The sequence below is a fragment of the Siniperca chuatsi genome, linkage group LG22 (genome assembly GCF_020085105.1).
Source record: "Siniperca chuatsi isolate FFG_IHB_CAS linkage group LG22, ASM2008510v1, whole genome shotgun sequence".
Taxonomy (NCBI): domain Eukaryota; kingdom Metazoa; phylum Chordata; class Actinopteri; order Centrarchiformes; family Sinipercidae; genus Siniperca; species Siniperca chuatsi.
In genome coordinates, this window is record NC_058063.1 from 855,592 (window position 1) to 881,575 (window position 25,984).

The window sequence follows — 25,984 nt, forward strand, 5'->3', positions numbered from 1 at the left end:
CCCGTCTAAAAACTAAACAAAGAAATGCCTCTGTGTCTGTCTGGTAGAATAGCTAGTACTGGCAAATAGGTCACGGACTCAAATATCATTAAATGTTAAAGCTACCTTGTACTAAGCAGGTTTATAAACAAGGATCAGGGTCAGTTAGTTGAAAACACCTTTCTAGCATTCAAGCAGCGTTACCTAGCTGTTAAGAAGGCATTTATTTTGAAGGCAGCGACAGGAAGTTCCAGAGTTGAATTGCCAACTTGTTTGTGTGGCGTGAAATTCCTCAAGTTGGAGACTTTTGTTCGTAGCCTATGTTTGGACCAAAAGTGAGTGGATATCTGGCATCATAATAGCCAAAAAGATAAAGCCGCCAAGACACAATTTAAGAGTGCAGTGCAGGCTTAGACGAATGATAGTTTAACGGCTCTTGTGGACATATTTTCCGCTTTTTTTGGCTGGTTGAGTAAGAAGGTAGAAGTAAGTAGGAAGGGAAGGGAAAAGATAACTAGGAGGAGCTGAGGAAGGAGCTGAGCTAACTATGTGGCAAACGTTCAACTATTTCTCTGACAGCGAGAGCCTTAGAGCTGTGTTTATATTTCGAAGAAAGTGGTAAGTCACTTTTTTTTAACCACTAATGCCAGTTTGGTGTGATACATTGTATATGTGGTTAGACATTTTCGCCAAAAATGTCCAGGTCCAAAGCTGTGAAATACACGCTGGCTGGTCTAACTTTGAGTTTAGGCAGGGCGGTATCCAGGACTTAAAAAATACTGAGGGAATGAGTCCAAGTATATAAGATATTTCATGAATTTTCATATTTAGGGCTGGATATTGTTTGAATTAAATGTTATTGTTTGAATTCAATGTATCGGATATTGTTTTTGATATAGTAGCTTCTAGTGCAATACAATACATACCTTTTAGTACCGATACCAAAACAATACTTTTATTGATACCGCACCATAATAATATGTTTCTTTTAAGCTGTGTTTTTTATTTAGCGGAAGTTCTTGAATGTTAAACGTTGTCTAAACACAAGCAGTTGTACAGGAACTTTATCTAAATGAAATAGGCTATTGTATAAAACTGGCAAAATTTTGATTTAAATCAGGAACTCTGATAGGAATATGCAAACAACATTATAAATCTGACCAGACATTCAGCTTTCTGTTGATCGAATTTTCAATGTATTTGGTGTTGCAGACAACTTTCAGTCAGTAGGCTACATAAAAAGTATTGAGGTTTGATACCCAGCCTTAATTATATTTTCTCTAAGTTTTATATCAGTACATGAAGGTCTAGATGCAGTTTTAAAGCTAGCCCCAGTGTGTGTCTATGTTTTACCAATATATTCAAGTCACAGACCTCAGCATTGGTACTTTTGAAAAAATAAATATGCAAGGAAATCTTTGAAAAATAAAGAAGGTGGTTTAACAAAATTTACTGCCACTCTGACGGTATTTCCAGACATTAAGAACCATCTGGATTTGAAAAAAAAAAATCCTGTCTTCTGTGTTAAAATATATTGTTAACCTGTTTCCCAAGATGAGTTTCCCACTCTTTCCTAATCCAAACAAAAATGGCAGCCAAAAATGACATGCATGTACAATGTGAACCAAAATTAGAGCGTTATTATCAGTTATATTTGTCTATATTGATGTTACTTTCTGTCATACAACAAGGAAATACAGTATGACATTTCCAGCAACCTGGATTAGAAATAGTCACAACTTGGGAAACAGGTTAGAAATATTTTTTTTTTATTGTGCAGCAGACAGAATATCTTTTCATCCTGATGGTTAGAGGGTCAGAACAGCACTAAGTGTTGTTATGGATATATATTTTCAGCAAAACAAATGGTTAGCTTTGTGAATGTAATAGTAATACATGAAAGGCACATTCAAAGCCTTCATCACATTGGCAGAAATAAAACTCGAGTGGTGAAATACTGAATCCTTTCATATATTTTTTTCACTATCCTAAAAGTAATCACATTTAAATGTGTTCAGTCTGAAAATACGGGGATCAGTCCATAAAATGTAGAATGTAAACTCCCCCCAGGTTGCTAAAAACACCAAATTTCCAGAAAAAATACCTAGGTCATGACCTCATTGTCTTTAACTGTGGCTACAGTCCTGATTTTAGGCAACCAGCTAACATCTAGTTCTCTTTTAATTCCTATTTTGACATCATTACAACATTTTACAGTCCAAGCATTGGACATCATGTTATGGTCTCTGTCCCAGACACTTGTTGAAGATTTTAACCTTTATCCTGCTGCTTCCACCCTTGTAGAGATGGAGGGAGCGAAGGAGAGACAGAGGCAGCAGCGAGAGGAGAAGGAAAGTAATGAGGCAGAAGACGACAGGAGGAGTGATGACGATGCTGACAATGAAGAGGAGGAGCATGAAGGTTCGGAGAGTGCGGCGCTGGTGTGGCAGGAAGGCTATGGCGAGGACAATCTGGGTCTTCCTATCATGCACTGGGAGGCACTGAGCCTGCGCATTGCTGAGCTGGAGAAGCAAGAAAAAGAGAAGAAAGCAAAGGTCAGAGGTCATAGACTAGGATATATATATATATATATATATATATATATATATACACACGTTCGTGATCACAAGCTGAAGTGAACTTGGGTTCTGCAGCAGAACAATGATCCAAAACGCACAGCAAGTCCACCTCTTTGTTTATCTTCAATCTCTATTTACTACACCACCAACAGTACACAATACCAGTATTCAAACAAACTTTGAAGTTCATTTTCAGTCTCTGCAAGGAGGACTATATCATCTGTGTATAGAAGAGTGCCAAGCGTAAAGTCACCCAATCTGACACCAATAGCTGCTTGGTTAATTTCTAGTACTAGATTGTTAATATGATAGATGGATAGAGATAGATAGATGGCAAACAGTGTGGGAGAGACCACATTCCCCTGTTTAACACCAAATGGGGGTGGAAACCAACCTGTTCTATAGTCATTGACCTTCACACATGCAACCGGAGTTTGGTAAAGAACTTTTAAGGCATTATAAAATTTACCATCTATACCAGATTTGAGTAATTTTTTAGTAATTTTAGTAGAAACTGAGGCCTCCCTTCATGTATTCTAGTATGAACTAGAGTAGATAAAGAAAATATGTGGTCAAAACAGGCTCTGTTCTTTTGAAAGCCCTTTTGTTCATCTACCAACATACCAAATATTTGCAAATAACAATACAGTCATTAAGAATACCAGAATAGAGTTTATAAACACAACTGAGATGATTTATCACCTTATAATTCAACTCTAGGATCATCATTTTGAGACTTATGGATTGGTTTTATTATAAATGTATGCCAAACAGAGGGACCCAAGCTGTACTCAAAGCAAATAGAGAGAAGATAAAACTGGAAATAAACAGGGTAGTTTCAACAGTTCATTGGACACGTTATCAATTATGGACATTTTTTGGCCTCTTTATTCAAGTGGAAATGCATTTTGCATTTGACAATTCAGTGTGCAATTTGAAAATGCATTTTGCAATTGGCAGTTCAATATGCGAAGTGCAATGCAATCCTCAATTCAGTTTCAAATCTTATTATTAAAAATTAAAATGAAAGCTCAATGAACTGCATTTCATATTGCAATGGTTTTCAATTGCCATGGCAATTCATTTTGCAATTGGCAATTCAATGTGCCAGCGAAACAGCTCCCCCAGTCTATTGCATTTACATTTACTAGTCACCATGAGTTTTTGGTGTCAAAATTCAAATGAAAATGCAATCTGTCAGTCCTCTCATCAAGGTGGGTCTTCAGTTAGGACGTCACTTCCTCATTCAGTGATTTGGTAACAGCCAGCACTTCACTTCGACCATGCCAACACTGTTCTTCTTGATGGGTAAGTTGCTTTCTACCTCAGACTAGATATACAAGTACAGTCCATTTACCATATATTCAACCTAGAGTTCAAACATTAGTTTATTACAGCAGGGCTGTTGTTGGCATTTTGTGTTTATCTACATCCTCATGCTGAGGTATTACAAGCTAATGCTAACTAGGCCTGGGTAAAGTTATTAGCTTGCTAAGCTAATGCTAGCAAAGTAAGCTAGCTTTAGCTAAGTTTACTGCTAGTTGCTCACTAATTTACAATGCTAGCGACAACAGCCATGGTTCTGTGGTAAACACACAAGCATTTCAATCCCTAATCAACCTAACTTTCATAAACAGCATAAGCCTTTTCCAAGTTTGTATCTCTGCAGAACGGAGACTTTGAGAGGGCGTGGTAACTGTCAGTCATTTTTTAATTTGGCCAATTTGTTTCTGGCTTCCAGCATTACCTAAAAAGCCTTAATTTTCCCAGCATCATGTCATAGTTCTGTGAGACAATGGGGTTTGAGCATGCATAGTAGGGTTCCGTCGTATGAAATTGTATGAAGAGATACCCTACTCTCCTTTTCAGGGCTATACGCCACTCAGGGGAGCCTGTAGCCTAACGTTACTGTAATATAGCCTGTCAAAAACCATAGGTGATACACTTTCGTGATGTTGATGCATTTTTATTCCTCACCACATAAACAAGTTCCATAAGTAAGTAAGTCCACAGAGCGTAAAAAAAAACTAATGGTATTCGACAATGTAAACAGCACATTAATTATGCTACACTACAATACCACAGCTGGCACGTGTTCTTTGGAGAAAGGTTAGGCCATGGCGCTGCCTCCTCCCTTAGTCCTGCATAGCTAATGCTACTAGTCACTAACATGCTTATTATATTTTCACAATGATAATGGCTTAGGGATGATCCAACTGACCAACCGGCCTCCACACCCAGTAAGCGGAAAAAGAAGGCCACTTGATTCCAGTCCCTGGGATGTCCAGTGTTGTTGGTTCACTTTCACCACACTGGTGAGTATTATATACAATATTCCAACTAGCTTTCTGCATTAACATAACACAAAGATTCTCAACAAGTAAAAGAAGTGAAGAAGTGTCAAAGGAAGCTTGTAGATTCATATTTTTTTGCACGTTTACTGATATACATTTACAGTGGTGTGAAAAAGTGTTTGCCCCCTTCCTGGTTTCTTATTTTTTTTTGCATGTTTGTCACACTCAGATCATCAAACAAATTTAAATATTAGTCAACGATAACACAAGTAAACACAAAATGCAGTTTTTAAATGAAGGTTATTATTATTAAGGGAAAACAAAAGCCAAACCTACATGACCCTGTGTGAAATAGTGATTGCTCCCTAAACCTAGTAACTGGTTGGGCCACCCTTAGCAGCAACAACTGCAATCAAGCGTTTGCAATAACTTGCAATGAGTCTTTTACAGCACTGTGGAGGAATTTTGGCCCACTCATCTTTGCAGAATTGTTGTAATTCAGCCACATTGGAGGGTTTTTGAGCATGAACTGCCTTTTTAAGGTCATGCCACAGCATCTCAATCGGATTCAGGTGAGGACTTTGACTAGGCCACTCCAAAGTCTTCATTTTGTTCTTCTTCAGCCATTCAGAGGTGGACTTGCTGGTGTGTTTTGGATCATTGTCCTGCTGCAGAACCCAAGTTCGTTTTAGCTTGAGGTCACGAACAGATGGCCGGACATTCTCCTTCAGGAGTTTTTGGTAGACAGCAGAAGTCATGGTTCCATTTATCACAGCAAGTCTTCCAGGTCCTGAAGCAGCAAAACAGCCCCAGACCATCACACTACCACCACCATATTTTACTGTTGGTATGATGTTCTTTTTCTGAAATGCGGTGTTACTTTTACGCCAGATGTAATGGGACACACACCTTCCAAAAAGATTATTTTCCCAAAAGTCTTGGCGATCATCAAGATGTTTTCTGGCAAAAATGAGACAAGCCTTAATGTTCTTTTTGCTCAGCAGTGATTTTCGTCTTGGAACTCTGCCCAGTCTCTTTCTTATGGTGGAGTCATGAACACTGACCTTAACTGAGGCAAGTGAGGGCTGCAGTTCTTTGGATGCTGTGGGATCTTTTGTGACCTCTTAGATGAGTCGTCGCTGCGCTCTTGGGGTAATTCTTGTCGGCCGGCCACTCCTGGGAAGGTTCACCACTGTTCCATGTTTTCGCCATTTGTGGATAATGGTCAGTCCACAGAGTATTTTCCCAAAAGTCTTGCGAACTTGGGTTCTGCAGCAGGACAATGATCCAAAACACACCAGTATGTCCACCTCTGAATGGCTGAAGAAGAACAAAATGAAGACTTTGGAGTGGCCTAGTCAAAGTCCTGACCTGAATCCTATTGAGATGCTGTGGCATGACCTTAAAAAAAGCAGTTCATGCTCAAAAACCCTCCAATGTGGCTGAATTACAACAATTCTGCAAAGATGAGCGGGCCAAAATTCCTCCACAGCACTGTAAAAGACTCATTGCAAGTTATCACATGGGACACACACCTTCCAAAAAGATTATTTTCCCAAAAGTCTTGGGGATCATCAAGATGTTTTCTGGCAAAAATGAGACGAGCCTTAATGTTCTTTTTGCTCAGCAGTGGTTTTCGTCTTGGAACTCATTTTTGCCCAGTCTCTTTCTTATGGTGGAGTCATGAACACTGACTTTCACTGAGGCAAGTGCTCTTGGGGTAATTTTGGTCGGCTGGCGACTCCTGGGAAGGTTCACCACTGTTCCATGTTTTCGCCATTTGTGGATAATGGATCTCACTGTGGTTCGCTGGAGTCCCAAAGCTTTAGAAATGGCTTTATTTTTCCAGACTGATAGATCTCAATTACTTTCTTTCTCATTTGTTCCTGAATTTCATTAGGTCTCGGCATGATGTCTAGCTTTTGAAGATCTTTTTGTCTACTTCACTTTGTCAGGCAGTTCCTATTTAAGTGATTTCTTGATTGAGAACAGGTGTGGCAGTAATCAGGCCTGGGTGTGGCTAGAGAAGTTGAACTCAGGTGTGATAAACCACAGTTAAGTTATATTTTAACAGGTGGGGCAATCACTTTTTCACACAGGTCCATGTAGGTTTGGATTTTGTTTTCCCTTAATAATAACAACCTTCATTTAAAAACTGCATTTTGTGTTTACTTGTGTTATCGTTGACTAATATTTAAATGTGTTTGATGATCTGAAACATTTAAGTGTAAAAAAAAATGAGAAATCAGGAAGGGGGCAAACACTTTTTCACACCACTGTAGTTGGTTAATCCAATCAGTTCAGTATCATTCATTGTGCATATGAAGGAAAATGGAGTGAGATGAAACTTGGGAGATGTCTCTATAAAAGGCATTTAGCAATATATGTTGATTGCAATCAGAAATAATGCAATGGTGTTGAAAATTGTTTCTGTGAATTCACACTATTCACGGTGGGTAACTTAATATTAACTTGGTGCATTAACCTTTAACAGTGACAGTGAAATACAAAATTGGGTTTCATTTACCATAATGAAAAGCTACAACTATTGTGTTAGTGTGTTATCTTAACATGTTCATTCCAGGAACAGCAGATGGAAATTAATGTGAGCCTTTTGTCTAAATCTGTCAAGTTTACACCATATTACACTGGTACTGATTGATAGCGTCGCGATCATCAGAGATTTATTGGAATGATTAAATGTTGATTCTTTTCCCTCCCAGAGAAATGTATTCTTCTGACAGCTGGGATCATGCTGCACCCACACAATACCACACAAGTGAGTACTATTTTTTTCCCTCTGATTATCATAAGGCACTATAGCAGATATTTTGGACGATATAATTCTATTCAGTATTTCTGAAACAGGAGAATACTGCAGTCATTAACATATGGTAGCTAGCTAGTCAGGGTTTTCCATCTTTTACTTTTTGTTACTATCCTATATCAGTCACTATTGCAATGTATTTTCCATCCACAGCCTAAGTCTGGATCACTCGTCCAGCTTGGGGCTTAAGACAGCTGTGGAGACCATGAGGACCAACCTTGGTGTGGTTGTTCTGAGGTGAAGAACCTTCTCTGACCAGTCCCTACCAGTAAGAGTAGTACCAGATGTCCTCCTCATCCAGTGCAGTTGAATGACCTGAGGAGGTCACCAGCATCCATCTTGGACCTGCATCACCTGCATGTCATCACTGCCCTCCTCACTGCATTACCTGCTTCACCCAGCGATGCAGGTGGAACAGTTGCTGCCAGTCAAGGGGAAGATACAGTAGACAAGGCCCGCAGGTTTGTGAACAGTGTTATTGTTTACTTCATTGTTTAAGTGGCAGCTTTGTACATCACCATCACCATAAGGTTTGGCACTCCTGGGCAATTTTTGTGTGATCCCTACAGTAAACACTATTTTTACACAGTATTGCTAAGTGCCTTAAAGCCCAACTCTAAGAACGATGAAGTGTCAATGCCTGACATTTTCTCCATTGTTGAAGTCGACATTTACAGGATATCTTTGTTTTGTTAAGCCCATCACCTGGCCAAGACTATCATCATTTATGTGATGGCTGATAGATTTAATATATGTTTTTATTGAAAATAACACTTGTAGCCATATCAGTGTTCAGCTTTACCATCAGTGCTCTTCCTCATATCTTCTCTCTTTGCATCCCAGTATCCAGTACTTACATGGACTGCAGCACTGGCTTTTTAAACTACGCATTACATATATAAGTAATGTTACTATTTCTATACTATGTGTACTATTTATTGATGCTTATTGCTATTTGTGATGTAGCACTGAAAGTCTACTACCTCATTTCAGTATGTACATTTATCTTAGGATAATTAAGCTCACGTTGACCTTGGTCCACCTCTGTGTATAGATAGATCCTAAAATATTTTTACTGCTATTTTTAATGTGCAATAAAGTAATTTATTAAATTGTTGCTCTAAGTCAGTTGATTTCTCTTATGGTACAATTCCAGAACTAAGTTTAATATCAATATGTACAATAATGAAATTACAGGAAGACATTAATGGCATTTGTCAGAATGTAGATTATTCATTAAATGTATTCAATGTCATTTTATACTTCTTGCATACATAATAACTTATACACAAATATTATTTATACACAAATGTTAATATTATAAGTTGTCCCTTAACATTAACAACCAATGGTCAGAAGAGAAATATAAAGTTTGGTTTTCTGACTTGTGATATACATATCAAATATACTGAACCACAAAACAGTTCACCAAAGTCCAGTGATGTTGAGAGGTTTTCAATGTAGTGAGTCCCCGCAACCCACTCAAAAAAAATGTGTGTTTTTTGACAAATTGTAGTGTTAAACTCCTGTTTAGGGATGGGTATCATTAGGATTTTAGCGATACTACTCTTATCAATACTCATTCATTATTAAATAATTGCTTTTAAAAAAAGATATTTAAAAAAAGAATAAATTCAGAACAGGATTAGAATTTAATATTTTAAATATAACTAAATGGGTTAGGTTTATAATGGGTTATATCAACTCCATAATATCTCACTGGAAACAAATCAAAAATGTTAATACAGCAATTCATATTCCTGACATCAAAATACTAAGTGAAGTTTAGAATGAATGAAGAACTATCAATCCCTCCTCCTGTCCTGTCCTTCATCTGCTGCTGCTGTCATTCACTGCCGGTAAGTTACCGCTGGTAGAAGGAGGAGGGGCTGGTTTGTCTCAGCCAGCAGCTAAGTTTCTTAAATTTTAAGATACGTGACAAACAAAGATAAACATACAAACAGCTTTCATTTAAGCTTGTTTGTAACAATTCGGTATTAGCCGAGCTAGCGCGCTGTACTTGTATTAACATAGCGACGATGTATTAACATAGTGACGATGAACGAGCATAGCAGTTGTCAGCTTGTGTAATCTCCACCGCCTCTCTGCTCTGCTGTTCGCTGACTCCGTGTGTGTGTGTGTCGGGGGGGTGTCACAGAAGTTATCTCATTGCACTTTTCCTATAGAGCAGGTCTAGACTGTACTCTTTATAATATTAAGAGGGCAGAAACCTTGAACAGAACCAGGCTCAATGGTGGGCGGCCATCCGCCAATGTTGTGTTAGGTTTTGAGAGAGAGAGAATGTAAATGTATTATTATTTTTTTTAAAATAGTAGAATGGTAATTGTAGTGTTGATATTAATAAATTAGTAATAATAGGAATGACAGCTATAGGAAAAATAATCAGCAATAGTCAGCATCAGTAACAGAGCCAATAACAACAACTGTAGTAGCAGTTGTCGAGCAGGAACACGGGGGCAGCAGGTGGACCACAACCACAGATCCAGTCTCTGCAGCTCCGGAGGCAGAAATACCTGCTGAAAGCGACAGAGAGAGAGAGGAGAGAAACGTCTTAAGCCTACTCTTAAATGTGGAGATGCTGTCTGCCTCCCGAACCCAAACTGGGATCTGATTCCACAGGAGAGGAGCTTGATAACTGAAGTCTCTGGCTCCCATTTTACTTTTGAAGGCTCTAGGAACTGCAAGTAACCCTGCATCCTGGGAGCGTGGTGTTCTAGTCAGGTAATAAGGTATTATGAGATATTTAAGATACGATGGTGCCTGACCATTAAGAGCTTTGTAGAATTTTAAATTCTATTCTGGATTTTATAGGGAACCAGTGCAGAGAAGCTAATATTAGAGAGATATGATCTCTTTTCCTAGTTTTTGTCAGTACACGTGCCACAGCATTCTGGATCAACTAGAGAGTCTTAAGGGACTTATTCGGGCAGCCGGATAATAAGGAATTGCAGTAGTCCAGCCTAGAAGTTACAAATGCATGCACTAAATTTTCGGCATCATTTTGAAACAGGATGTGCCTGATTTTTGCAATATTTCGTAGGTGAAAAAAGGCAGTCCTTGAAGTTTGTTTCATGTGGGAGTTAAAGGATAAATCCTGATCAAAGATAACTCTGAGGTTCCTTACGGTGGTGCTGGAGGCCAGGGCAATGCCATCTAGAGTAACTTTAACTTTAGATAATGTGTCTTGGAGGTGTTTGGGACCAAGTACAATAACTTCAGTTTTGTCAGAGTTTAACATCAGAAAGTTGCAGCTCATCCAGGTCTTTATGTCCTTAAGGCATGCTTGAAGTTTAGTTAACTGGTTAGTTTCATCTAGGTTGATAAATAGATATAATTGGGTATCATCTGCATAGGAATGAAAGTTTATAGAGTGCTTCCTAATAATACTGAATAAAATTGGTCCAAGCACAGAACCTTGTGGAACTCCGTGACTAACTTTGGCGTGCACGGAGGACTCACCATTAACATGTACAAACTGAGATCGATCTGATAAATAAGATTTAAACCAGCTTAGTGCGGTTCCTTTAATGCCAATTACATGTTCCAGTCTCTGTAATAGGATGTGATGGTCAATGGTGTCAGAGTACAGAGACAAGTCCATTGTCTGATGCAATTAAAAGGTCATTTGTAATTTTCACCAGTGCTGTCTCTGTGCTATGATTCACTCTAAACCCTGACTGAAAATCCTCAAATAAACTATTGTTATTTAGAAAGTCACACAACTGATTGGCGACTGCTTTCTCAAGGATCTTAGAAAGAAATGGAAGGTTAGATATAGGTCTATAGTTGGCTAAAACTCCAGGATCAAGAGTGGGCTTTTTAAGAAGCGGTTTAATTACAGCTACTTTAAAGGATTGTGGTACATAGCCTGTTAATTTTACTGCGTCCTTTCGGATTTTAATGCGACAGAGACGTGGGACGTGTACCTAGCAACGTCACTGGAAGTCTCCTGTTACATTTAACAAGGTATGTGGCAAAACCAGGTAAGAGTAGTCCGCTTATAGAAAATGTACTAATTTCTGCTTAATCTCACTGTTTATTCCTAAATTAGTCAACCTGATGACATTCCCAATGGCTCATATTTGTTACATTATTCAACTAAATATAATTTCTATGTAGTTATTAATAAAACTTTTAAAGTTAAATATACTGACAAAGGATATTTACACAGGATGTTATCATTTAAAGAGTAAAGATTTGGATGGAAACAACAGTACACATCTATTACAGGAGATATTCCCAGGTGAACATCTAGTTCGCTAGTTCCAGATGTTTCCTAATCTATGTAAAAATATGCAATGACTTTCTCGCATCAGTTATAGCACAAAAAGAAGATCCTATACAGGAAAGAAATTGAACCTATAACTACATTGGATAGACATTTTAATGTTTCACATAAGATGCTACTGTAAACAGTGGATCTGTCTTTACATCAGTGTTTCTACAGTAGCCCAGAATGGACAAACCATTCACTGGCTCTATATTGGGCCCTCATCACTGTAAGTACCTGATAGTGATGAGGGAGGTGCAGCCAGAAAACAATATGCCTTAATACTGATTACTGGGCCATCATGGAAAAAGAAGGACAGTTTTAGGTGAAACTAGGCAGGATAAACAGCAGAAACTCAGGAAGACTCCTTCCTGAGGGCAGGGCTTAATTAACACAGATTAGCTTAAATTTCTGAGTTCTCAGACCATTTTTCACAATTGAGAATGACTTCTGGATGGGAGCCAAAACGTCTTGATTCTGAAAACAGTGTCCAGATGACTACGATTGAAACCTTTTCTACAATCAATGGCAAAGACAGAGGATCCATTTTCCAATACCGTATCCGCTGGGATGTTTTTAACTCTTTTTTGGGGTGGGGCCCAAATTGTGTTCCAAAATAAACTGAAACTGAAATTCACTCCTACATAAGTTATGCGGATACATCTTGGCTGTATCTATATTCCTCTATATACCAGCTGTATTCTTGAACTACTTGTTAGTAGAGCTAGACTGAGAAATTATCCAGGTCAATATATCGGCCGATATCAGCTTACTGCAGATCTGTATATGTGGGCCGATAATCAACAAGAAATTGCAGTATATTCATATTGCACATGCAGTGCGTCCATGTCCAAATTTCACGTTTACTACATGTACATCACATGTATCACTTGTATAACAAAATAACCCAAAGTTCTTAAACCATCAGTGTAATATACAGTCTTAATTTAGCAACATCGTGTTCAAAGAATAAATAAACAAGACTAGAGCATTCAATGCCAACTGTTGGTCCTTGACAGTTTTCGATTCTCAATTTACGTCAAAAAGTACTGAGGTTTAATACCCAGCATTGCATCAAACTCCTAAATGTTTCTTTCTAAAGTCATGTATTTGTCAGTGTATCATTGTCAACTGTTTTAGAATTTACTGAGTAGAGCCCGACCAAAAATCAGCACGATTTTAGCTTATCACAGATATCCTTTAGCATGTATGTTCTAAGTAACAAGAAATTGTTTGTTTATTAATTATTATTATTGTTTAAATTTGATTAATTATAAATTAAATTAAATTTAAAAAAATATATAAAAAATATATACAAATTAAAGATTACATAGAATTTGTAATTTAAGTCAATCACAATTAGATAGGTAGATTGATTTTATTAACAAATGTTTAGATATTTTATAAATTGTCTCACAAATTTCATATATGCAGCAAAGTAAAATACTGACATGTTTTTTGACTGAACAAGTCTTCATCCTTTTGATGGGGTTATTCTTGATTCTTATTAAGTAAACCGTCATCAAAACATGCATTGTTCATTGTTGTATTTTTACAAAACACTGACACAATGAAGGACATCACCTGCAGCACATTACTGACTGTGAGCAGTTCTTAATGACTTAGGAGTTCTCTGGACCTCTAACTTCTCTCAGACTACGAGTTATTTTGGCACTAAAATATGCTTTGTGAATTAGCAGAAATAATTGATCAAACTAAATACATCCATTATCCATCAGTAGATAGAAATCGTCTCTGAACATGACGAGTCTTGGGTGTTGATGTTCTATCTTATACCACATTCAGACCAACACAGTGACGTGGGTCAAACCCTTATCATGACCCAGTTTATCAGTTAAAATATGACCCACTGTCTTCTTAGAATAAAGCTATACTAACCTCAGCTGACCAGTCAACAGGCTATTACAGTACAGTCATTCTAAAGAAATTACAGAAGCAAATAGCAATCCCACCAATGAAAAAAAATACATACTATAACACACGTTTGGTGTGGTTTTCAGAGTGGAGTTTCTCTGGAGCAAGGCAGAGCTCCAGTCAGCTGGACAGAGGAGAAAGGGAGGACAGCAGAGAGCTGGGAGGATGGCGACGACGCCTGCAACAGCCACATGCTGGCACTCACCTCCCGGTACGTACACATGCACACACGTCTCTCACTTCTTATGAGACTGCTATTACTAATGAACATGGTGTCATGTGTGTGATGTCATTTGGATTTGGTGTGTTTCATCTCTTAGCCCAACATATCCATATCTGATTGTAGAGGTTTTGTCAGTGTATTAGAGGAAGAATACCAAGAAAATCTAAATCTAGATTTGAATGGTAACTCTAGAACAAGAGGACTAACAGTATCTTGATAGTCCTGTTGTTTTAGATTGCTTGGAGCCCCTACAAGCTGCAGTTTACATAAAGCCCCATAGTATGAAAGTGTTGGATTGATATACAGTTTATGGGTGGAATGCAATGCTTCGTTGGCCATGTATTTTAGTTTCAGGAGTCTTAATTTACCCAAATACATAGCAAATTAGTCCTACTGAACATAGCTTGCACAATGTTTGAACCCTCAACCCTCTTGATAGGTCAAAGCCAGTGGTGGAAAGTAACTAAGTATGTGTTCCATTTCCTGCTACTTTATACTTCTACTGCACTACATTTCAGAAGGAAGTATTGTACTTCTTGCTCCACATTTATCTGACATCTACTGTATAGTTACTAGTTGTCTTGCAGATTAATATTTTACATACAAAACATAAACCCACTTTGTAATATATAATGTATTGTTGTAGATCAAACTACCCAGCTGTATATAAAGTAGCCTAGGTAAAATGCGCTCTACCTCGAACACATACATAATAATATGTATGCATGGTGCTGGTTAGCAGTTTCGTCTCACAGCAAGAAGGTTCAGAACTGGCTTCCTGGGTCCTCTCTCGCTGTTTGAATGTTATTCATGTGTCTGCCCCGGTTTTACTCAAGTTAAGGATCTGCAGCCTGTTGCAGCAGCTGTGTGTAAGTTCAAACGTAGCCTGGTTTGAACATAGTGGGGGAGTTACGCTATAACTGTTACTTGCATAGATTATTACAGTGTATGAAATATTTATGAGTTACACTAAGTTGTGAAGAATTAGGAAGCAATGAAATATCTTTTTAAAGAGGAATATGAGAAATTATTTGCAATTAAATGACATTAACGTCAAAATTAACATTAGTTCATCACCACTTACCATTGTATGCCAATTGCCATTGTGTAGCCTTAGGCTACTACCCCGTACACGCTATACATTTTTAAATTACAAATTTTTGTTAAGCAGTAGGCTACTTACCAATTTGTAGACTTTTGCTGATTGTCAAAAAACCCAATGTTAAAGTGAGGTCTCGTCCGTTATTTGAATATACGAGGGCAGAACATTGATTTTTATGATGCGTTCACTTGAAATGGGAATTGGCCCAAGCAATTAGTAAAATTGTCTTTGAATCATTAAGTAATGAGGTGTTATTTGACTTTCAAAAAAGTGTTGTATGTTAACTCATTCACACTTGATAACATACAACAGTTTATGAAGCAATGTTGACTTCACGCTCAAACTTACAATCAGCAGGTACAACAAACTTCTGAATACTTACTCCACCTTTGGTCAAAGCCAGTCAGATTCTGTCTTGCAACCAGCTGTGATTCTTTCAACAGATGAAATTCTCACCAGGATAAACTGCACATTCATATGAAAGCCCAGCATTGTAGGCCATCTAGTGTTTGTTGTGAGAGACCAAACATTGAACAAAATCAAAGGAAAGTAATTTCCCTACAGTTTTTAGGGATAAATAAATAATTAGAGATAGGCGGATGATACTGAATCTCTGAAGCTTGTTTCATACCTGTCAAACTCACTTTTTGACATTCAACACAGTGGACACTGGGCCTAAACTACACCATAAGATACATTCATATTTCGTGTCGACAAAAATATTTTATATCTAGGCTTTTTGGACAATGCCCTTCATTATTAACATATTGCCATACATAGTAGTCGCGCACATCCAAATATCGTGTCAGGCAGGTGCTCAACCAATATAAGACAGGAATGAAAACATGAAAAAGGGTTTGCACACTGTAGCTCCCTTAAGTGCAATTTATTGGCACATCCACTAGTGACATTTCGAGCTAATGCTCTTCTTCAGACTGTAACATATTGCACAATAACATCTATATTTAATGCAGCAAGTTTGAACAAAAGTATTTAAGAAATAATGCGCAGGCTTCTTGGACTTTGATTGCACACATATGAAATTAAAACAATTAAAATCAGTGAGGTGTTGTAGTTCTTTGGCCCCACTCTTGAAGGGCTGCTATAAGTTTTGCAAGCCTTCAGATATCACTGTGCTGCGTTTGAAGGCCCAAAGCTTCGAAACTTTTTTGGGCACAAATAGAAAGACAGCGTCAAAGCTTTGTAAAACTTCATCCACCCATCACTGCAAATACGTCCTATATATTATCAAATAATGTCTTGGTCTAAGGCTGGCAGTTCACTACAATCAAAACTGGTTTCTTGTCACAGGAAAAATGGCAGCTGTGACCAAAAACATACTAGGCTTTAATCCTCACATTGTGCGCAGGCCTCCAGTCAGAACTTCGGCTGTCTGGTTCATGTCCCCAATGTACTGTCACCTGCAACTGTTTAACAAAGTCATATGATTAGTTGCACTTCTTTCGTGTGGGCTTGGGGCACATCTAACCAGAGCCTTTTTTTTTACACTTTTTCCCCTGTGAGCTAATGTTTGGTAATTGTGACTGGATAGCTGTGAATGTCATTTTCCCACCACACACCATTCAATCAGTCAGACACGTCCCTAAATGACCATCAGTATAAATCCACCACATGAAGTCTGTTTGACTGTTCTGTATCCTCCAGTCTGCAGACACAAATGAATCTTCAGCTCTGCTTCATCAACAACAGTGAAAGTGAGGAGGAGGAGGAAGAGGAGAAGGAGGGAGAGACCAGCAAGAAGCAAAGCAGAAACACACAGGTAAACTACCCCTAACACAAGTTCCTGACAACAGAATACAACAGTATAGATTAGATAAGATGAAACTGAGAAAATCTGTGGTGTAACTGGATGATTGCAGCAGAAATTAGTAAAAGGAAGTAAATAAGAGTAAGAAGTATCAACAGAGTCACACCCTCCTCTTGTTATTTCATTTATATCTTCTCCATGTTCTTCCCACACTGTTGCTCATCCCTGCTGATGAAGAGAGGGACTGTTCAGGTCCATAAGAATCCTCAGCTTCCTGCCAAGCCGGAGAAACCAAAATCCAGAGGCATTAGGAATACTCTGAGAAATCTTCGAGACAGGCTGAGAACAGACCACAAAATACTAGTGAGACCTACATATCTCATCTTAGTGATGCAGCACTTTTTTTGTCTTTTACTCCCAAATAGTTTATCACAGCACTCCCCCTCTCTTCTCCTCTCCTCTCTTCTTTTCTCCTATCATCTCTTCTCCTCTCATGCTCCTTTCATCATCTCACTCTTATCCTCCTCTCGTCCTCTCCTCATCTTCCTCTGTCCTCTCCTCTCCACCTCTTTTCTCCTATCCTCTCCTCTCAGACTGCAGCTCATAGTGATACTGTTGTCCAGAGAAGACATTTGGAGCGCAGTGATTTACAAAACTTGAGTATTAAGGACTTGAATGCTCTTTGTACATCTCTCAGCCAGGCCATACAAGGTACTCACCTACACACAGTAATTAAACTGCATCTAGTTGCATTCTTAACTGCAGCCCTAATCATTATGTTAAAAAAGCATTGTCTTTATTTCTCAGATGCACCACACCTCTAAAGTGCTACTTTTGATTTAAAATTGCATTTTGAACTTATTTGTCATCTGTTCACGTCAGACCTGAGTTCACAGCTGGTGAGTCGCCTCCAGGTCCGAGACCAGCTGAGGACAGAGCAGGACGCCATGCTGCTGGAGGTTCAGGATCTGACATCACTGTGAACCTGCCGATCACTCCCAGCTGAAGTTCACCTGTCGACCAGTCACACAAACATTTGAACAAGTGACCTCTATAACCATCTCAGTCAGTCCCTCCTGTTGTTGGTCTGACCAGCCAATCACTGTGAAGAGTGTCACTTCCTGAAAGGACCTGAACATTCAGTCGCATAGCATTTTTTAATGTTGTTGTCTGTGTTGTATATTTATAATGCAAACTTTGTCTCACTAAAGGACAGTGTCCACCAGCAGTGGTTTTGAACTTGCATGTGACAGAACCAGCTTTGTCCAGCAGGCATGGTCATAGTGTCAGAGGCATATGGTACGGTCAGCAACTGAAAATGAGCTGGACACAACATCCAGGTAGTGGATGGTGGCCTTAAATGAACACGCTGACATTTGTATGGAAATATGCTCTTTTGCCTTCTTGCTGGGAATCAGATTAGATGATAAAGTTTCATCTCCCCTGTGTCCACAGCAGATAAAGGTCTGGGTCATAAAATACAGCTTAGCACCAACACTGGAAGCAAGGGAAAATTTACAGTGTATAGTTCCCACCTTAATACACCATCCTAAAAGCTGTTCCATGCTGGGTCCAAACCAAAACTCAGATGCAATAAAGCTAAAAATTTGTGAATACATTTTGCACACTAAAAATGCACATCAAGGGATGCCCCGGTAGCTCACCTGGTAGAGTGCGTACCACATATCAAGACTGAGTTCTTAATGCAGCGCCCTGGGTTCGATTCTGCCCCGGGCCCTTTGCTGCCTGTCATTCCTCTCTCTCCCCTGCCTTTCCTGTCTCTCTCTACTGTAATGTCAAAATATAGCAAAAAGCCTAAAAAAAAAAAAAAAAAAAAATGCACATGGAGTCTGATCAAAATTGAAATTTTTTTGAGTGTTCTATCTAATTTCTTCTCATGTATCTGGTCAGCAACAGAGTCTCTATGTTTCAGCAGTAAAGATGATATTTTGCTTTTCATGTTTCTTAAAAGAAAAATAATGTTTTGGGTTCAGCCAATCTTGATGAGGTGACAAGAGGATGGCAAGTTTGAGGTTGGATCATAACGTTTTTGCTGTTTACGGAGCCACTCAATCTTTATTGCATATGATTTGTAAGAAAGAATAGAAACAGAAGATTTTAACTACCTGCTTGTTTTCACACAAACATGTCACATGTAAATTCAGATTTTGTGTGTAATTATCCTTACTTGGTGAGTAGCTTGCTGGTTGAAAGATACAATTTGAGTTGTTGGAAGCTGCATATTTTTACTTTTGACAGAACTAGAATAGCAGTTTGCCCTTGCTTCCAGTTGATGGTAAGGCAGGATAAAAAGTGATCAGACCAATCAAATCTTTGGATTATTTTGGGCACATAGAAATGACACTGATACTGATCTCATTTGAGGGTTTGATGGCAAACCAACATGTTTCCCAGAATGAACATTGAATGTTTTCATCCAGTGTTGATGAAAGTTAGCTTCATTTTCCAGATCGGCCTCTCTCCCTTAAAGGTACCCTGTGGAGTTTTTGAGCACTAATAGCGCTGTGGAGCCATGATGATCAGCAGGTTCCTGTTTTGTCTGTACCTGTACCCACAAGCATATGGGCAGCGTGATAAATATTCCTGCTGATAGTTTCACACTACTCCCCTGAGTGACAGTTTGTGGCAGTGACAAGAATCCTAGCAATGAGCCAACAAAAGCAAAAAAGAGAAGACTGATAGCTAGTAAGCTTAAATATGGATGTAAACTATACAATTTTATTTTTTAAAGCTGGTATTGCACATGTTTCATGTAAAATAAAGTGTGTTCAATATATTTGTTAGACCTTAAGGTGTGTTTTGGATTGTAGCACTGAATGAAAACAGAAACGCAGTTTGTTTACAAGAAAACTCTACAGGGTACCTTGAAGAAATGGATGTGGGTATTCTACAGATGATGGTGAGAAAAGAGTGGCTATTGAAACACAGAAATATATTAGAAATTAAACCAAAATTGTTGTTTTGTGCCAGTTCACGACTCAAATTTTGGGTCCAACATACTATGGTTAATATCTAACATTCCTAACTTCATTAAAATTTAGCAGTTTTTAAAAATCCCTTTTCTAGTTAGTATGTGTCAGTCTTAAACTGGCTGTTATTATTGACACCCCAAAACATCCAATGTCCCTACAGGCTAATGATGAAGTGGAATGGAACATACACACAAATAATATAATTTTTAAATGAAATTTCACCACCAAACTATAACTATGTAAAACTATGTTATTTGTGCTTGGCAGCTTGTTCAGCTGTCTCCCTGAAAATAGTACTAATTTTGCTTGTTCCACAATTTGTGGAGCTTAACACCAAATTTAAAAAATGGCAAAGTAGAAGCAATTTGAAAGATTGAATAATGCTGAATTTACCATGTGAACCATTATAGCACAGTTAATTTCACCCCCCTCAGAGGATTTTTACCTGGCATTTATTAGAGATCGGCAGTTATTTGAATACCAGGTTTCATTTCTGAATTTACAGCATACATTTAGCACATACAGGATACCAATATTGTGGACCAAGTGGCATGTATTTCCAGTTTTCCTAAGGGCCTTGACACATATGGTCAGCTTAGTGTGTCAGGCTCTTGGAGACAGAAATTAATTAACCTAATTCCTGTCTCCTACTAGTATTCAGTGTTGACATTATTATAATTCAACCATTACCACAGTCTATCCCTAACCTTAAAGATTAACTCTTTCATGCTGTTATTGCACCCAATAGTGCCTCCACATCCCAACATTTTCATCCTTTGATTGTGGTTTCTACTTTAGTTCAAAATGAGTATGGGCTGTTATCCAAGATAACTTCATTAAAGATTAAACAAACCTCCATTAGAAGTAACAAGTTAGCTGGATGAGAATTAACAGGATCATTTAATTTGGTTAACATCAACATCATGTTAATATCTATTTGTTAAAATATATGTACAAGAACGGTATCCTGACAAACTCCTTGTTTTATTTACATACTAATGCAAAGAAATCTTTATTAGTAGAAAAACATTAATAATTTTGCAAAAACTTTCAATCAATTTGAGATTGGTCCATACTTTGTGGTGGTGGGTTGACCTTTTTTTTTTTTTTTTTTTTTTTTTTTTTACATTTGGTAACAGATTGTGCCTTTAAATGAATATTAGTCCAGTCAGTGATGTCAGTTTCAGAGATTCAGGCTGATGTGCTGTGTATTGGTCAGTGGATGAATAAATTGTCACCTGCCTGTCACTCAGTCACACTGTATGCATTGCATGGTTGTCCTTGTGTGTGTTTCTGTTTACGGTTAACTTGTATGTTTTCTGTTGTAAAATTAGTAAAATGAGGAAATTTGTAGTTTGTTACAGAGCAAGATATTTTAACAGTTGCGTGCCAGAATTCATGATATTAATATTGAGGATGATACAGAAATATTTTGATGACCCTCTGATCTTTTGTCTGCCGCCACTGTCACAGTCAAGTCAAAATTTTGAAATATCAAAATGTAACAGGCTGTGAAACTTAACAGTGATGCTTGAAAAGGGGTGAACCCTTCTGTTTTAGGCTTATTCTTAAATGCCACTGTCTGGCTTGACAAACTACATTTTCATCAGTACTTCTGGCTCTGCAAGTAGCTAAATTGTTCATTTGTTCTGTGATTCATCATGATTAGAATTTAATTTAGATTTAGGGGACGAGTTGACATCATTTTTTCTGACTTGGGCTACAACTAGGTTTATTTAAATAGCAAGAGCTGTGTAGCCTACCTGTTTATTTTTGGATTAAAGGTACAATTAACAGATTATTGAGATAATGAGAGCTGACATTCAAGATACATAGCCTGTTTTGTTATAAATTCAAATGATAATACAATAAATAACATTTGTGTATGGCACTTGCTTAGGCTACTTGGTGCTTTATTGGATTGAATAAGGGAACACAGTGGGACTACAATTACAACATCCAATAATTAAAGATATTTAAATAAAACTGCCCGTGCACTCTCTCTGCTACTTGGGGGATGGAGAAGGTGGATGCATTTTGGTCATTTTGCAAATGGGGGGGTGGCATCCCCCCTCAAATCGCCTACTGAGTATAGTGGTTTTTTATCTGGACTTGGTGCATTGTGGTCTAGATGTGAAAAAAGCAGTGAGATCTCCCTTTTTTGCATTTTCACAAATAGAATTTGCCTACTTGAGCATTAACGTTAAGCCTATGGGTCTGTTCGAAACTGCAGACTTTTCATACAAAGTATGATGTAAAATTTAGTATAAAGTGCGTTCCAACTGCATAGTATGTGGATTTTGTGTACGCGAGAAATACCGGGATGTATACTAGATTAGCAAGAATTTACAAGAGCAATGTGACGTCAGCATGTGCGCTTACTGGACATACTCAACTGCCCCAAAATTAATTGCGTCTCTTCAGACTGTGCAATGGCGGTAAAATAATTACGAATGATAGAGTGAACATGAAACAGAAGCTACCCAGGACATTACGATAACAGTTAACAACAAGAAAAATGCGGGAGCTCACATATAAGGAACAGGGTAATTTATTTATCATCATACAACACAAGGTTTTACAACGAAATTAAGTTAGTAGTCCCTTCATGCTACACACATACAATATATATATGTATTATATCCTACAGTTATTTACATATATACATACACGTATACGCCCAGGAAATAATCCAGTGCATTTTTTTAATTTGCGTCTGGGGGAATGCAAAGACAGCAGCAATAAGATAGTGAATATAATAATATGGTTATTATCTTCACATAAAATGTTCGACTTCTGGGATGTTGATGTAGCACGTCTCTGCAAAGATGTGGGCACAACAGTCTCAGATTTCCTGTTGCTTGGTCAGCCATTTCGTCCAGACCGGACATTACCCAGGAGCAGCCTTAAGTCCAAACTGGGCCAGCTTGGCTCCTATCCCGGCTCCCCCTTTCCTCCCGGGGCGATCACACAGCATGGTGTCTGGTCCAGTTGAGCTGGCTGGGTGGATCGTCTCAAGGTCTGCTGCTCTTTAATCCAAACCCTGAATTCCTTTTCCGATGAATAGGTATCATGTGTTTCAGCAATAAGCCGGAAAAAAACAAGTTAACAGATAAAAATGTAGCAGAGTTTGAAGCAGCCGGCCTACAGGCCGCAGCATCTACATGCGCAGCCGTTGCCATAGTCAAAATCTCCTCATCTAGTCTGAACAATTTTTGCTTAGCCCTTTAAATCAAATCCAATCAGTGTCACGGACACGCCAGGCTCCACGGTCACCCAATCACAACGCACTCCCTCACCAAAGTACTAACCACTTGCACACACCTGCTCTCTATCACACACACCTGCTTTCCATCAGCATCTCATCACCACTAGTATAAAGGCACACTACTCACGTCAGCCAGTTGTCTGGTCTTGTTAATACTAAGGACTCTTCCCATAGATGAAAGCTGCCTGTTGGATTACTTCCCTTTCCTACACCAGTGTACGCTTCACCTCCAGTGTTCCCTCGTCCAGTCGTGAGTTTCCTTTCTCCAGGGTGTGTGGCTCCGGTTCCCGATCTCCAACCCCATTCTACAAAGGACAGTATAAGTACTCCACTGGTTCTGATATACTGCTCCACCACTCATCATTTACCTGCATACTGTGTGCTCATTGCTGTGACCAATAAAACAAGATCTGCCCCCTTTCTCAGTGTCTCCTGCCCCTTCGGTCCGTAACAATCAGACATCATTCAATGATGTTTCAGCAATAAAGCTGAAAAAAATAATTTAAAACAAAAATGTAGCAAGTTTGAAGGAGCTACCAGCCGCTGCATCTATATTGTATGTGTAGCACATAATGCACTGTAGAAAAAAAACTATTTAACACTAAAATATTTAATAATTTTAATTTGCCTTAAAATTATGCTGGAAAATATTAAATTTAGTGGGACAGGTTACGTTGAATTACATTTGTGATAAATAATTTTCATGCAGTGGTAGCTGGGTAATGTGATCAATACAGTCATGTGATGCAGAGAAGACGTATTGCTTGAGTATGTCAGTGTAAACAGTAATGGCATACTTAATCGTTAATTATGTACAGTTATCTAATCGATCTTGCTCTTCAGTGATGCTTCAATATATGCCTTGTTGTGTTTGCTCACTGTAATGTATTCTGGCTCTGAATGTGTATCATTGATGCCGACAGCCTTTACCTATACATAGCAAATCTCCATATAGCCTACATGTAGTATATACAGTTATCAAATTAAATGCCTATTGCATATTTTATGCCTTTCTAATTATCATGCCTGTTATGTCTATGCTTCTTTTCTTTGACTTATAGACACCTTAGTGTGTTGTCGGAGGGCAGGAGTCGTCAACTTGATCACTGCTCCTTCAGCGCTTATAAGGCTGCACAACATATGGTCGACAACCATGTCAACGGTCATGCTTCAGTGACTCAGAGGTTCTATTTATTTCTTTGTTTAATGAATATATTTGATGAATATACATTTTTTTATTTGCCCTATTTTTTCACAATTAGAGCACAATGTATTTCATTTAATTTTATAGCGGCAACAATAATCAACAGAACACAGTTTCTGAAGCACCTCACATACCATCAGCACCCAGAGGCCCCTCAAGATGGTAAATGGACTGCATTTATATAGTGCCTTTCTAGTCTTCCAACCACTCAAAGTGCTTTACACTACATGTCAATATTCATCCATTCACACATACATTTATACTGTGTATAAAGGTTGCCATGCAAGGTGCCAACTGCTCATCAGAAAGAATAACTAATGCACATTCACATACACTCACACACCAATAGCACAGCCTTTGGGAGCAATTTGGGGTTCAGTATCTTGCCCAAGGACACTTCGACATGCGGGCTGGGGGAGCTGGCCATCAAACCGTCAATCTTCTGATTAGTTGACGACCCGCTCTTCCTCTTAGCCACAGCTGCCCCAAGTCAAGAGCACCCAGTGGCCCCTAAAGAATGAGGAGAGGAGCGCCGGTAGCAAGAAATCAGAGAAATAAAACATTATTTTTTCACAGCTGTTACGTTCTAAAGCACAAATAAATACGCCCACACCCCCACACACCGCTACCCAATCCTGCGGCTAATCGCCGCAATGCCTGAATACGGCCTTATTATTCTGCCCACATGCAGACAACACAACAGTGACTTTGACATAGGAGGCCTTGACAATGGTCGAGAATAAATGGTTTGGTGAGGAGCACAAGGCCAGTCTCATACATACATGTTGGTCGACCATCCACAAAATTTCACATTTCAGTGTACAAGCCCAAGGTGTCTTATTACAGTAGGCTTGGAAGGGTTGTGAGTCAGAATATAATAGCAAGCAAAACAGCTGGCATTGTTCTTGTTCAAAAGCAAGGCAATCTTGCACACATAAAGCAATTGAGAAATGGCACCTCTTTGTTACAAAAAGGCAACTGTTTAGGAGGGTGAAAACAACAGAACTAGAGGGAACCCTTCCACCACAGCACACCACAGAACAGGGAGCAAGTGGAAGAGGAAAATTATCTACTAACTGATTAAGGAGTTGCATGGACGGTGAACTACCTCATTGCAAATAAAAAACTACCTGCTGAATTCCCCCCGTCTGTCATAGAGCAGTCAAGAGATGCAAAGGTATTGAATGGCTTTCTGAAGCACATGAACCCAAAAGAGGCCAAATGCAAGGAGTGTGAATACATACTCAGTGACCCTCTACTGATTACTGCAAAAGGAGGATTCTGATGAACACAGGTTTAGTTGAAGGTCAGTAATATCACAGTTCTTTCATTGATTTTAGCTTCTAACATACTCTAGTACATGATTCCCATACAATGAATAATAGAAAAAAAATGTTCTACTAGTCTCAAAAAGCATGCATACAATATTTACCACCTTTGGTCGAATTTTCTTTTTAGGGATATCAACCTACAGAAGTCATGCCTGAACTGCAGCATGATCTACAGGTGCCAATAGTGCGA

At 38.5% G+C, this 25,984-nt stretch overlaps 2 protein-coding genes across 3 annotated transcripts in view; one reads left to right on the plus strand and one right to left on the minus strand.

Moving 5' to 3' along the window:
- Window positions 1-199: 199 nt before the first annotated feature.
- si:dkey-6n21.12 (schwannomin-interacting protein 1) lies at window positions 200-21,882 on the plus strand. 2 transcript variants are annotated; one of them, XM_044183524.1, is made up of 7 exons: window positions 200-314; window positions 2,284-2,534; window positions 13,992-14,116; window positions 16,896-17,010; window positions 17,236-17,361; window positions 17,592-17,709; window positions 17,881-21,882. In XM_044183524.1, exons 2-7 carry the CDS (start codon window positions 2,286-2,288, stop codon window positions 17,979-17,981), a joined length of 834 nt encoding a protein of 277 aa, XP_044039459.1. In that variant the 5' UTR covers window positions 200-314; window positions 2,284-2,285; the 3' UTR covers window positions 17,982-21,882. The 2 variants fall into 2 exon arrangements, with proteins under 2 accessions (XP_044039459.1, XP_044039457.1); XM_044183522.1 differs by having other exon boundaries at window positions 235-597.
- zgc:92664 (uncharacterized protein LOC436695 homolog) overlaps window positions 20,318-25,984 on the minus strand; it is a 56,777-nt gene continuing 51,110 nt past the window's right edge. The window contains exon 6 of the mRNA XM_044183530.1: window positions 20,318-23,564. The gene's annotated coding sequence lies outside the window, so the exon portion shown is untranslated. The remainder of the gene's footprint in view (window positions 23,565-25,984) is intronic.

Bases quoted from the DNA above. Each gene is read 5' to 3' on its own strand.
- si:dkey-6n21.12 (XM_044183524.1), top strand. From the start codon at position 2,286: ATGGAGGGAGCGAAGGAGAGACAGAGGCAGCAGCGAGAGGAGAAGGAA. The intron at 17,011-17,235 runs GTAAACTACCCC...CTGCTGATGAAG, and splicing joins AGCAAAGCAGAAACACACAG to AGAGGGACTGTTCAGGTCCA. The intron at 17,710-17,880 runs GTACTCACCTAC...TGTTCACGTCAG, and splicing joins TCTCAGCCAGGCCATACAAG to ACCTGAGTTCACAGCTGGTG.